The sequence below is a fragment of the Mandrillus leucophaeus genome, unplaced genomic scaffold (genome assembly GCF_000951045.1).
Source record: "Mandrillus leucophaeus isolate KB7577 unplaced genomic scaffold, Mleu.le_1.0 Scaffold1712, whole genome shotgun sequence".
Classification (NCBI taxonomy): Eukaryota; Metazoa; Chordata; class Mammalia; order Primates; family Cercopithecidae; genus Mandrillus; species Mandrillus leucophaeus.
In genome coordinates, this window is record NW_012101713.1 from 350 (window position 1) to 14716 (window position 14367).

The following is a 14367-nucleotide window of genomic DNA, read 5'->3' on the forward strand; positions in this document are numbered from 1 at the left end:
TCTCTACCAAAAATACAAAAGTTAGCCAGGTATGGTGGCGTGCACCTGTAGTCCTAGCTACTTGAGAGGCTGAGGCAGGAGGATCCTTTGAGCCCAGGATGTAGAGGTTACAGTGAGCCAAGGTCACACCACTGCACTCCAGCCTGCGTGCTGGGTGACAGAGTGAGACTCTGTCTCAAAAAAAAAGAAAAAAAAAAGGCAGATGCAGATGTCTGGACTCCTTCCCCCAGAGGCTTATTTTTTTATTTATGAGACAGGGTCTTGTTTTGACACCCAGGCTGGAGTGCAGTGGTGCGATTTTGGCTCATTGCACCCTCCACCTCCTGGGCTCAGAGGATTCTCCTACCCCAGCCTCCCGAGGAGCTGAGATTACAGGCATGCGCCACCACACCCAGCTAATTTTTTTTCTATTTTTAGTGGAGACAGGGTTTCACCATGTTGCCCAGTCTGGTCTCAAACCTCTGGGTTCAAGCAATCCATCTGCCTCAGCCTCCCAAAGTGCTGGGATTACAGGCGTGAGTCACTGCGTCCAGCCTCCCCAAAGGTTTTTATTAAGTCAGTCTAGCATGGTAATCAGCACTGGCATTGTTCCTGTGCTCGGTTCAGCAGTACATACACATAAAAACATTGGAATGATACAAAGATTAGCACAGCGCCTATGCAAGGATAACATGCAAATTCATGAAGCATGCCATTATTATTATTATTTTGTTTATTTATTTATTTATTTTTATTTTTATTTTTTTCAAGGTGGAGTCTCACTCTGTCGCCCAGGATGGAGTGCTTTCTTGACCTTGCCTCACTGCAAGCTCCACCTCCCGGGTTCACCCCATTCTCCTGCCTCAGCCTCCCAAGTAGCTGGGCTACAGGTGCCCGCCACCACGTCTGGCTAACTTTTTTGTATTTTTAGTGGAGTTGGAGTTTCACTGTGTTAGACATCATGGTCTTGATCTCCTGACCTCATTATCCGCCCACCTCAGCCTCCCAAAGTGCTGGGATTACAGGTATGAGCTACCGCGCCTGGCCGAAGCATGCCATTATTTTTTTAAGAAAGAAAGAAAAAAAGAATAAAGAAAAAAAATCTGTTCCCTTGATGATTCCGATACACATTAAAATTTGGTAATCACTGCTTTAGTCCCTCTATTCATTATACTAGCTCTCTTCCCTCAATATTTATCCCCACTCACCTCCTACTTGTGACCCAAATCTTCTAATTCTTTTATCTCCTGCTTCCCCCACCTCTCATCCAACTCTATATTCTCTTTGTGTCCTACATCACACCCAAAGAGCTTCTTCATGGCCAACCCCAGTTGACTCTCCATCACTAACCTGTTTTGCTTTGCCCATGGCTGCCCGCAGTTCCTCAGGCCCAAGTCCTGGGTCCCCTGCAAATAGTGTCAGGCAGTCCTCAAAGTCTGAGAGCTCCATCTCTGCAATCTGGGTTGCAGACCAGGCTGCTGGGAATGTCCCTCGTACATCTGCACAATTTGGCACAGGTTCTGAAGGGGGAAGACAGGGTCAGGAGGTCAGTATGGTAATAAAATATGCCCAGAGATATCTGTAGATGGAATGACTCTTCCAACCTTTGGAGGATGGAGCACTGTGGGAAGTAGGGACCAAAGGATTATTACAAGGTAAGATGTATAGAGCTTAGAAGATAATAGAACAAGAAGTGATTGGAGATGCCAAGTCCCTTCTTTTATAGATGAAAGACTGAGGATGTTGGTCAGGGATTTAATGGCAGAGCTGAATTTGAACCCAGTTCTCTAGCCTCACAATGTCTCCCTCAAAGCTTCTAGGGATCTCCCCAGCAGAGAGCTCCACACTTAGCCAAGCTAGAGCTGAATCAGCTGTTTAAAGAGACAAGAGAGCAGGAAAACGGAAATTCTGGGCTAAAAGAAAACTTAATAGTTTACAAACTCCCAAAGCTATAGAATTCTAGAACTAGAAGAGACTTGAAGATCATCCCTCTAACCTCTTCTTTATAATTAGAAAACCCAGTCCCAGAGAAAAGCATATGCAGAACCCAAACTATTTGATACTCCCTGTACATCCTGCTGGACATATGAGTATTTGGGTAGTTTCACCTCGAAGATCCTCAGCAGCTGGTCGCACAACCCCTGCTACCAGGGCTGCTTTCTTGGCAGCCAGCTGTGGCCCCCTACACAGCTGTCCAACTCTGCTCTGCTCCCAGCTCTGCTGCTTTTCTAGAAGCCGCTCCAGGGTCTCTGGACCCAAGGCCTCCTGCATGAGAAGGTAGAAGGAGAGTAGGGAGATCTGGACAGATCAGGGCCTGCTGCTGTAGCTGTAATTCCAAAGTCCTGTCTCTGTTTCGCAGTCTCCCCCTAGATATAGGCTTCATATCCTTTGCCCTCTTTGGCCATGGGTCCCCATAACCAGCTCACCAGTCCCCTCTATGCATCTACTCCCTTCCCTTCTTCCTTCATCTCACCCTGGAGATCAAGGAAATTGCCTCAGTAGACAGAGTGAACACTAGACGTCCAGCTTGCTCTACTTCATCCTGGCTCCACAACTCTGGTTTCCTGGGGACAGGAAGAAAATCGGGGGCTGGGGAGCTGAGGGAACTGTGAGGAAAAGGAAGGGGAAAAGAGGACATGCTAGGATTTGGGACACAGGGCTCCAAGGGACCTTAAGAATATAGAACAGACTGCCACTGATGATGGTGGTTGAAGGATTGGGTACAGAATGAGTTAGAATCTGAAGTTCTCAAAGGTCCATACCCAAGAACAGACTCCTGCAATAGCAGCCATCCCAGCTCTGTGGCAAATGTCTCTCCTAGGCAGAAACCTTGCAGCTGACTGAGATGGGACAGCAGGATCTGTAGGGGGATCTGTCGTGTGCTCTCTATCCCCAGGAATCCAACCAGAGGGCCTAAAGTCTCCAGCACTTCCCCTGAGAGTGGAGTCTCCTTTGGAGCCTGGAGAAGAGCATCAGAACTTGGACAATGCACTTCTGACTCAGAGTACCAGAAACCTTGATCAAGACACCAAGCCCCTTGACCTTCTCTCCTGCTCCCAACTCAGCACCCTATGATGCTTACTACCTTCGTTCACTTTCTTAAGCAATGAGCCCACACAGGAGCAGGCAGAAAGTCTGAGAGGTGGACTGCAAGAGATTTCTTGGACTCCAAGAGGTTTGGACAATTAGCATGAAGCATATTATCAAGGAACGGAACCCAGAGGGAAAACGGGGGCCAGGCCTTGAAGACAGGAACCTGTTCAGCAGCAGGAAAGCAAGAAGTAGAGTATTGGGAGACAGTCAGAGAGCATTGTCTGAGGAGCAAGAATTGCCCAGGGCAGCAAATCTGAGTCTCGTAGGGTGGACTCTTACCAGGTTTTGTAGTGCCCTCTCTGCCAGGGCTGCCTGGTGGAGTGGGGTCAGTGCCAGCAGCTGCTCTGGAGCTCTTTGCACCAGCTCCACCACCAACATAATGGATTCATTGGATAGTCTGTCCATCAACTGGATTCTATTATAGCAATTTGACAACAACAGCATTCAGTTGGAACTGGGCCAATTCGAGAAGGGACCACAGAACCCCACAGTCCCCAGGTAAGATGTGACCCCAGGCCAAACTTAGTGAAGCTGGACAGGAACTGATAGTAAACAGCTCCAGGGCCAATTCCCACCATCAAGCTTGAACGGGAGAGAAAAAGGGAGTGACATATTTCTAGTCTTCCTAAAAAAAAACAAAAAACAATCCTACCTGATCTAATGGACTCAAAAGCTCCAAATATTAACTACCATTAACATTTCCCCATTTTATAGATTAAAAAACTGAGGTTCACAGAGATCAAATGTTGAGGTTTCTCACTCCCAATTCCCGTTTTTTCCCACAGGGCCACCCTTCCTCTACTTGTGAAGAGGTCCCATCTTGTTTGTATGTGCTACACAATTTACAAAGTTCTTTCAGGTGTTATTTCATTTGATCCTACAAGACCTGGCCTCACTTCATCACCCAGGCCGGAGCACAGTGGTGCTGGGATCTCAGCTCACTGCAACATCCACCTCCCAGGTTCAAGCAATTCTCATGCCTCAGCCTCCCGAATAGCTGGAATTACAGGCACGCACCACCACGCCCAGCTAACTTTTGTATTTTTAGTAGAGAGAGGCATTTTGCCATGTTGGCCAGTCTGGTCTTGAACCCCTGATCTCAGTGATCCACCCACCTTGGCCTCCCAAAGTGCTGGGATTATAGGTGTGAGCCACTGCGCCTGGACAAAATAGGTGTTTCTTTTATCCCTCTTTCACAAATGAGGAACTCAAGTTTTTTGATGCATTGTCCAGGACCTTTCACCTCATCTATAACCTTGGAATTTTAAATTATCTCACAGAACCCATATATTTAAACAGATTTGAATGGCATTAAAAAAAGTAAAAACAGGCTGGACGCGGTGGCTCAAGCCTGTAATCCCAGCACTTTGGGAGGCCAAGGCAGGCAGATCACAAGGTCAGGAGTTCGAGACCAGCCTGACCAACATGGTGAAATCCCGTATCTACTAAAAATGCAAAAATTAGCCGGGTGTGGTGGCACACACCTGTAATCCCAGCTACTCAGGAGGCTGAGGCAGGAGAATTGCTTGAACCCGGGAGGTGGAGATTGCAGTGAGCTGAGAAGGCACCATTGCACTCAAGCCTGGGTGACAGAGCAAGACTCTGTCTCAAAAACATAAATAAATAAATAAATAAATAAATAAATAAATAAATAAATAAATCCCTTTTGCCCAGAAATCAGAGGTGATAACCTGTACCCTACCTAGGATTGCCAGTTCTGGAACTGGTCTAAGTCATACAAGAGCTAAAATATGTGGAAACGCCGATAAAAATGTAAGAAGGCTGGGAAGCTGAGGTAGGCAGATCACTTGAAGTCAGGAGTTCAAGACCAGCCTGGCCAACATGGTGAAAGCTCATCCCTACAAAAAATACAAAAATTAGCCTGGCATGGTGGTGCACACCTATAGTCCCAGCTACTCGGGAGACTGAGGCAGGAGAATTGCTTGAACCTGGAAGATGGAGGTTGCAGTGAGCCGAGATGACGTCACTGCACTCCAGCCTTGGTGGCAGAGCAAAACTCTGTCTCAACAAAACAAAACAAAACAAAAGTAAGAATGAAGTCAACTACTTTTACTCCATTTCATCTCCATATTCCCCAGCAAGACTGTAATACCAGCATTTTCTTATTCTGACTTACAGTGCAGATGGCAATGGGGTGGTGGTAGGGGTAAAACGAGAAAAGCAGCATATGAGTAAGATACTAACAAACTTCTCTATGGGTAGGGAGAAGCCTTGGGTTCCTATAGCCTTTTCTTCCCACAACCTATATATGAACGTGCTCTACAACATTCCTACCATGGGGCCATCTGACCTAGGCTCAAACAGCTCCAAGGACCACGAACTCACTACCTTAGTTTTTCTTATACTATGTAAAAATCTGATCTCCATTAACGACTCTTAGTCTTGCCCAATGGGGCCACTCGTAAATATGACAATCTAATTTCTACTTGATAGCCCCTCAGGTATTTGAAGGCATTTATCACATTTTTCATACATTTTCTCTCGATCTACTCCTCTGAACGCACTAAGAACACAGTGCCCTGAGCAAACTACAATCCTCTGGGGCAGCATTGGAGTATTGCCTCCCTCACTTCAGACACTATCTCAATCTCAATTAATGTGGACTAGGTTATTGTAAGATTACTCGGCAGGCCTCAATACAGTGTTGCTACCCTCTGCTGCCCCATGCTGGAGTATATTCTGGGAACCAGTCAACACATAGAGCAGCTTTGAATAAAATCCTCTGCTGTGGGCTATAAATGATGTCAGGGAACTACCAGACAGAAAAACCGCCTCCTCTAGGGCATTCCCTAAGGGCAGATCTTCACCCCAGATTGAGCTTTCTGAGGGGCCAATATTTCTAACTGCAGTACTTACGGTAAGTCCAGGAGTAGCTTGCTATCCAGCCCATTCAGTTCTGGCCCTAGAGTTGTCCATTCTGGTTCTGGCATTGCCATCCTCCGCTGTAGCTCTGCCCAGATACAGGCCCTCTGTAGGGAAGCAGGGTGAGGCCAGAGCAGAACATAGGAGCTAGCTTCTATACCTAGGGTCTCAGCCTCCCTGCTCCCACTAATGTCCAGGCACCCCCTCTCACCAGGCTCCCTCGAACTCTAGTGGGCAGCTGATAGATCATGTGCACCACTTCAAGGAAGTCTACCATGGAGTTGATCTGCTGCAGAAACTCACAGGACATGCCCCCTGCCAGGGTGCCCAGAGCTCTGTGGGTGTGAGAGTCGGGAGATGCTCATTCAACACATACAACAGCCTGTTTGCTCCTTGATATCAGTACTCTCAACACAAGTACAGATGTTCATTCATGGCAATTTATGGTTTGAGAAATTTTTTACATAGATATTCTCATCAGCTCCCCCATAACATCACTGCTGTTTATCAGAGAAGAAAATAAGGATTTACAGAGGTCAGGTGACATTCCCAACATCATTCTACTAGAAATGTGGTAAACTGAAACTAGAGCCATGTCTTATATTCTGAAGCCCTTGGGAGGCCAAGGTGGGTGGATCACATGAGGTCAGGAGTTTGAGACCAGCCTGGCCAAAATGGTAAAACCCCATCTCTACTAAAAATACAAAAATTAGCTGGGCATGGTGGCACGCACCTGTAATCCCAGCTACCCCAGAGGCTGAGACAGGAGAATCGCTTGAACCTGGGAGGCAGACGTTGCAGTAAGCCGAAATCACACCACTGCACTCTAGCCTGGGCAACAGAGCAAGACTCTGTCTTGGAAAAAAAAAAAAAAAAAAAAAAGATTCTGAAGCCCATTGTTCTTTTACTGTGGGTGTAAGTAAAGTGATACCTTCTTATTCCTATTTATTCTTGCTTGGACGGTGCCTCTGAAGTCACCCTGAAGTAAACTAATAGTAGCAAATGCCTACTGGGAGTTTACAATGGACCAGGCACTGTGTTACATATCTCACATGACTTACCTCATTTAATCTTCACGATAACTACCTATGAGGCTGGTGCCATTGTAATTCTCATTTAAAGAAGGGAAAACTGACACAGGGAGGTTAAATGACTTGCCCAAGGGCACAAGTAGGTGACAGGACTGGAACCTGAATCCAGGTTTTCTGAGTCCTTTGGCTCTAGTCAGGATAGGCATGGCACTGTGGAAGGACAGGAGGCCAAAGGGAGGAGCTAGGAGAACGTACATGAGGCAGGGACTATGCACCATTCATCCCTATATCCCCCATTCCATATCACACGGTGCCTGGCACATAGTAAGCACTCAAAAAAATGTTGGTCGAATTCAGCGCACTGCTCAACACAAGTTACTCACTGTAGATTCCTGAGGGTCAGGTTGGTGGGTACTTGCATCTTCTTCCAGAGAAACTGTGCCTACAAGAGAAAGAAAGAGGAGCCACTTCCCAGAAGAGACACTGTCCAAGGATACTCCCTAGAGTAGAGAGGCAGGACTGCCTTGGACCCAGTCCTGCCTCTTCACTCTGTAGGACGCAGCAGCCTCTGACTTTCCCAGATGCTCACTCTTCTCTTGGAGAGTGAGAAAGAAATGAAAGAAAAGGGAAGGAGAAAGAAAAACAATAGCAAGTCAAATTATAAGGGATACTAGGGGCCTGGGTGCAGTGACTCAGGTCTGTAATCCCAGCACTTCAGGAGGCCAAGGCAGGAGGATTGCTTGAGGCCAGGAATTCAAGACCAATCTGGATAGCATAGTACCTTAACATAGTGTCTCCACAAAAATTTTAAAAATTGGCTGGGCGTGGTGGCTCACACCTGGAATGCCAGCACTTTGGGAGACCGAGGCAGGCAGATCACAAGGTCAGTAGTTCGAGACCAGCCTGACCAATATGGTGAAACCCCCATCTCCACACACACACACAAAAAATTAGCCAGGCACGGTGGCGGGCATCTGTAGTCCTAGCTACACGGGAGGCTGAGGCAGGAGAATCACTTGAACCAGGAGACAGAGGGTGCACTGAGCCGAGATCACGCCACTGCACCCCAGCCTGGGCAACAGAGCAAGACTCCATCTTAAAAAAAAATTTTTTTTAATTAGCCAGGCATGGTGGTAACCACCTGTAGTCCTAGCTATTCCATGAGGCTGAGGCAGAAAGATTGCCTTAGCTCAGGAGTTTGAGGCTACAGCGAACTCTGATCATGCCACTGCACTCCAGCCTGAGCAACAGAGTGAGACTCTGTCTCAATCAATCAATAAAGCATACTAGGGATAAGCTGACCAAATAGGGCTGAGGGATGGGTAAAGAAGGTAGACTATATTGAAGGAGGGAGTTCTGAAATTAAATGGGGAGAATTACCTGCTGCTCAGACCAGGGCAGCTCCCGGTAGTGTCTTCGGTTTGCCAGAAGAGCCAAGGAATCCAGTTGTAGCAGCTTTAATGGGAGCAGGGGAAGCAGGCAGTCTGGCCAGGTGGTGGGAACAGGCTGCTGGCAGCGATGGGTATAGCAGTGTAGTGATAGGTGAGAGTCTGGACTTGGCACTCAGAGAAAAGAAACCATGGGGGTGGAAAGGGACCAAAGCTGGGACAGAAGTGGAATGGCATTTGCCACTGTAGCAATAAACGCCTAAGAGCCTCACACTGCAGGCTGCTGTGGTCAGGTGTTGCTGCTAGTTAGGCACCAGGCGAACAAAGTCCCTTAGCTTCTCTGAGCCTTGGTCTTTTCAGCTGAAAGCAGGGTGGGTGGCCTGGAAGATTTCTCAGGCCCTCGCAGCTTTGACATTAGTCTAGGACAATGTGGGTGGATCATGCTGTCCTGCATCTGGAACTGGGGAGGGCTGCTAATGGGTACAGAGCTAACCAGAACTCTCAGGGCCACTGCAGGGTAGTGGGGGAGGCAGCACCAGCCATATGAAACTGCCCCAAAATGGGGAGAGGAGCTCAGCTGGGAGATCTCACACTTACCTGACCAGGGACACACACAGCTGGACCAGCACCTGTTGTACCCATATTTTTAACGCCATCTTTAACCTGCATGAGAATTGGGTGTGTGTGTGTGTATGTGTGTAAGTGGGGAAGTATGAAGAAAGGCCTTCCCTGGCCTCAGGGAAGACGCCTTCCTCCCAACCAGAGAGAGCCCGTATCCCTGATTGTCTCATCCTCCTTGCTACTCTCATACCCGAAAGGTCTGCAGCAGTGCTGCGGTCTGGCAGGCTGAGAGGCGTGACAGTTCAGGGGCCAGGCAGGAACAAGCCCCAACCAGGACTCGCCTAGGGATGGCCTGGAGTGTCTGGGGGCTGAGGCCGGGCAGCAGAAGATGCAAGGAGCAGAGTTCCTCCAGGGATAGCTAAGGAGCAAGAGAAACAAGAGGTCTGAAGAGGAAGGGAAGGGTGGTGGGGAAGACAACAATCACAATGCAGCAAGGCAGTAAGTATGAGGGGAGTGGAGAGAGAGGAGGGACAGATGCAGAAGCAAGGGAAAAGGGGGATAGAGACCTCTGGCGAGAGGCTGAGGTTGCAGCTACTCACATCGTGCCTAGGAAGGAGCCGTCCAAGCAGCAGGACAGCCTGTGTTGGGATGGGACCAAAAACAACAGCTCTCAGGACCCAGCAGCCAGGTCCTAAGTGGGTTCCTAAGGCAAACCCTCCAAAACTTCCCACTCCCTCTTAAACATCCCCAGTAACCATCCTCAGTGACTCAGGTCCTTTCTTGATCTGAGGAAAGGGAATGAAGGTGTCCTCGTGTGGACAGAGTTTACCTTTAGTGTTCACCCAGGGAAAGGAGGGGCTGGTTTTATCCCTGAATGGGATTCTCTTGACAGGGCTCAAGCAGGGATGGAGGGTGCATGCCAGGGAGTGAGAGAGGCAAACCTGAGCAGGTGTAACACTAGCTCCCTGCAGGACAGGAAGCATGGCTCTAAGCTGGGGCTCTGACAGCTCCTGCAGGAAGCGGAGGCCCAGCTGAGGGAAGAGAGGGGCCCAGACCTGCAGCTCCCGGGGGCTCAGCACCGCACCTCCAGATGAGCGCAACACCCCCAGAAGTTCATATGCCACCTGTAACCAAAGAAGGTTTAGGACTGGAGAGAAAAGACAGATGAACCTTGAACTTCCTCTCTAATCCCACATCTGAATTTCCCAGGGCTTGGGATAGGGTTTGGAACTAGGGATTGGACTGGAGTAGATTAGGTTCAAAATGGCAAAGGGTGTGTTTGAGGTGCCACAGACCAGATAGGGAAGGGCCAGGAAGAGGTGGTAACAGGTAAGAATGGCCATGGAGTAAGGAATGGAGGTTGCAAAAGCGGGATGGGGGCCTGGCACCACTGTGCTCAAGTTGACACAATGGGAAAGCCATCCACACAGACCCAGGGGAAGCCTAGAGTCTTCTAGGCTTGTGCTGAGGGGCTCACCCGTCCTTCCGGGCTGAGGGTCCCGTTGGCTGCACATTCCAGCAGCCCCCGTTCTACCGGCCCCATCGGATCACTCAGGGGCACTAGGCTCTGCAGCTCCTCAGGGCTCAGGAAACAGGCGAAGGGCCCAAGCCTGAGGAGGGCATGAAGCTGACCTTTGTGTGGTCCCTGAGACTAGCACTAAGGCAGGCCTGGCAGCAGACCATGTGGGTACATACACTGGGCACTCTGACCACTACACCACTACACAGGGGCACCATCTATAGACCTCTCCTGGAACTCTGTGCTGCCTGGGGCCACTGCCTACTCCCTTGCCCCTTCCTTCCTAGAACACCTACCCACCATGACACCTGTACCTTCCTCTCTCTACCTCTTCCACTCTGGCCTTGGTTACTGATCCCACAACTCACCTGCGTACCTGCTCCTCGCCATCCTGGACACTCTGGTTTACCAGGCTGCGCAGCACATGGCGAGCATGCCCGGGCCCCAGACCTGCTGCTGGCCAGCTATCCTCCAGGGCCTGGATCTGAGATGGGGGAAGTTAGCTCGCACTGGGGTCACTGTGGGGTTCTTGCAGGGAGGGACCACTGACAGACACGCCATTGACTCTCGTCCCCACTAGCAGAAGATGGGCCAGTCAAATAAAGAAGATGATTCTCATACCTGGTGAGGGCTGAGCTGCAGAAAGTTCTCCAGAGGGAGGTGGGGGAGGAGGGGCAGCACTGCCCACAGCAGCTCCTGGGGCCAGGCAGGCACTTCCCCAAACAGTTCAGGGGCCAGCAGACGCTTTGCCAGAGCCTCCTTCTGTTCAGGCCTCATTCCTGGGCTGTAATCCCGGATGGTAGCCAGGCTGCGAGGAGTAATAGGTCTTAACCCTTTGTCTTCTTCCAAACCGTTTTCCCCTGACCCTCTGTAGCCCTGCTGTCTAGATAGGAAGGAGACTCTCCCTGTCTTTGTTTTGTTTTGTTGTTTTGTTTTTAAGATGGAGTCTCGCTCTGTTGCCCAGGCTGGAGTGCAGTGGCGCGATCATGGCTCACTGCAACCTCTGCCTCCCGGGTTCAAGTTATCCTCCTGCCTCAGCCTCCCAAGTAGCTGGGACTACAGGCGCCCACCACCAAGCCTGGCTAATTTTTGTATTTTAGTAGAGACAGGGTTTCACTATATTGGCCAGAGAACTCCTGAACTAGTGATCTGCCTGCCTCGGCCTCCCAAAGTGCTGGGATTACAGGTGTGAGCCACCACGCCCGGCCTCTGGTTTTATAGAGAGGACCTCTCTGATCCTTTTGTAGTTCATTAGCATCATGACTGGGTTTTCACACTCAGGTATGAGATGCGCCTCTCTCAAACCTTGTTACGATGTTGGCACATTACCTATCTGGCATGAAAGAAAAAAACAGGAGCTCCGGAAGGAGCTGCTCCAGCTGGATGGGGTTGGCCTGACCCTGACAGGAGCAGGAGGAGTGGTACAGGAACCTTACACACTGTCGTTGACTAACAGGGATGGTGGGAAGCGCATCAGGTCAGAGACAGCCAAGAAAGGGATGAGTGGTGACAGGTCAATGAAGAGCTAGGAGGTGAGGCGCGGGTACCGCTGGAGCAGCAGGGCTGTCAGGCGACCCAGGGCCTGCTCCTCAGATGGTGGTACCTGTGGGGGCACAGGAATGGATTCTGCCTCTGGAGATGCTCAGTATCCCTGCCACTTCCTCTCTGGAGTTCCTCCTCCCACTAAGGCAAGCCCTCTGAACACTAGGCTCCAGGTGCCCTTGCTCCCCTCTTTCTCTATGCTCACCTGCAGCTTCCCCTGCAGCATGAGTGTCAGGAAGCCCTGTGCAGCCTCCCTCTCTGCTGAAAGCACCAGCTGCTGGAGGTTTTCTGGGGGCATATGCAGGTATGCCTGTGAATAGGAGGTCATGGTGGGTATGGCCTCACAGGGCAGGGACCTCTGGCCATGGCTGTCACCCAGCCCACCCATGGGCCCTCCACCTGTTACCTGCACTAGAATCTGCAGGGCCCAAACACTCTTTTCCCTCTGGAGCAGATCCCACAGCACAGGCTGGTGGGAAGAAAGACAATATGCCAACAGAGCTGTCTTCTCTGTCTCTCCTGCAGCTCCCCCAGGCTTTCCAACTCCACTTGCTGGGATGCTCGTCCTTCATCTCAACTGTGATTCTTCAGATATTAAGCTCTTTTAGGTCCAGGATCATATCTCTAATTTCTCTTGTACCCTCTCCCATGCCAGGTCCATAGTTGGATCAATTAATACTTGCAGACCTGAACCAAATACTATGAGACTATCTAATTCCATTTTACTGGGCCCAGGGCTTGAAAAATGGAGCCCCCAAAATGGAGTAAGGAATCTTTATATATCCTACAGAACCTAGCAAAGTGCCTTGCATATAATAGGCATTCAGTGAATGAATTACGGTGTTTAACATATTCCCACCCCTCCATTCTACAGAGTAAAAACTGAAGCCCAGAAAAACTAAATGAAATTGCTTGCCTAAGATCACAGTAATTTGTGGCACAGTTGAACCTAGAACCAAAGTTTTCTGATTGGTAGTGTCCCTGAATCTTTCTCATTCCTGCCTTATCTTCCTGTATTCTGCCAGCCTCCAATTCTCAATCTCTAGGAAAAAAATCAAGAGTCCTCTAACTTGATCCTTTTTCTTTCTGGTGCAGAAAGCAAAGAGCCTAAAAGAATAACAAGGTAATATTTATTGCACGCTTGTGTATCATGCACTGTGCTAAGCCCACAGCATGTATTATCTCATATACCAGTATCATCCCTAGTTTATAAATGAGACGAGAAAAATATTGCTCAGAGAAGTTAAATAACTCATTCAAGGCTGGTCACAGAACCAAGATATAAATCCAAGCCTGTCTGACTCTAGAGCTGTGTGCTTCAACTACTACACCACACTACCGCCTCTGAGTACACGAGGAATTCCCCTGGAGGGCCTTCTCACTGTTCTAGGAGCTTTCCCTCTGGCAGAGCACTCACACTAAAGCAGGCCAGCAGCTCCATCCTGCTTATACCAGAGCTGGGGTTGACAGTGGGTTCCAAGCCTGGTGGGGTTGGCTGCTCCTCCTCTTGTTCCAGGTATTCCCCAATTGTCCGTAGCACACTGCGCCGGCCCTCTGGGCGAAAGGCATCCCAGAAGGAGCAGTTGTCCGGGAGACTGGAGAGCAGTAGGGCCCGACCCAGCATCCCCTGGGCCTCAGCGCCCCCAGCCCCTGGACCCAAGAGGAAGGTCAGCAGGCGGAGGAGATAGTGTAGGCGTGTGGCGTGAGCAAGGGCTGGCACAGAGGACTGACAGCGTGGCAACTGGGATAGCATGCCAAGGAGGAAGGGGCCAGGAGTCAGACAGAGTGGGGATGGTCCCAGTGGTGGCAGAGAGGGCAGAAGGGGGCCCAGCAGCCCTTCTAGGAAGCAAGTGTCATTGCCCCCACGACTTATCTGGCACTGGCCTGCTAGCCAAGGCCAGAAGGGCACCAGGGCCTCATACATGGTGTCATTGGCACAGACCATCACCAGGAAGCTGCCCCCATCTGGGCAGCGTTCCCCACAGGGTCCAATGTGGCAGGGTGGGGAAGCAGTGACATCTGGGGTGGGGCCCTGGCACACATGCTGGACCCAAGCCTGGTTGCTGGGGGGCACAGCCTGTAGACTTGCCTCCCCACACAGTCGCTCAGCCCACAGAGTCTCGTTCTCCAAGAAGCAGCCCCAAAAGATGTCTGGGGTGAGGGGAACAGGGGGCAGGCCTTCAGGGCAGCTGGTAAGGGGTGGGAGCAGGCCAGCACAGAGCCACTTCACCAGGCGGCGGTTGGAGCCAGACAGGGCTGAAAAGGAGAGGTTACTACAGATCGCATTCAAAAACTCATCAGGAAACTGGTCATGACAGGCCTGTAGCCAGCCTTGGGCACCTGGTACCCATGAGACTGCATACCACACAGC

The 14367-nt window shown here is 50.1% G+C and overlaps 1 protein-coding gene across 1 annotated transcript in view; it reads right to left on the reverse strand.

The window, feature by feature from the left end:
• Positions 1 to 1329: 1329 nt before the first annotated feature.
• Positions 1330 to 14367, reverse strand: part of LOC105537370 (stereocilin-like) — a gene marked incomplete at its 3' end in the record, with an annotated part of 26907 nt that continues 13869 nt past the window's right edge. Inside the window, 20 exon segments of the mRNA XM_011976943.1 lie at positions 1330 to 1499; positions 2088 to 2244; positions 2453 to 2543; positions 2742 to 2938; positions 3352 to 3487; positions 5950 to 6062; positions 6167 to 6290; positions 7370 to 7428; positions 8367 to 8495; positions 8972 to 9037; positions 9186 to 9353; positions 9535 to 9573; positions 9877 to 10059; positions 10413 to 10545; positions 10823 to 10938; positions 11076 to 11262; positions 11891 to 12084; positions 12202 to 12306; positions 12403 to 12465; positions 13414 to 14363. Of these exon segments, the coding sequence (XP_011832333.1) occupies positions 1330 to 1499; positions 2088 to 2244; positions 2453 to 2543; positions 2742 to 2938; positions 3352 to 3487; positions 5950 to 6062; positions 6167 to 6290; positions 7370 to 7428; positions 8367 to 8495; positions 8972 to 9037; positions 9186 to 9353; positions 9535 to 9573; positions 9877 to 10059; positions 10413 to 10545; positions 10823 to 10938; positions 11076 to 11262; positions 11891 to 12084; positions 12202 to 12306; positions 12403 to 12465; positions 13414 to 14363 (3380 nt within the window).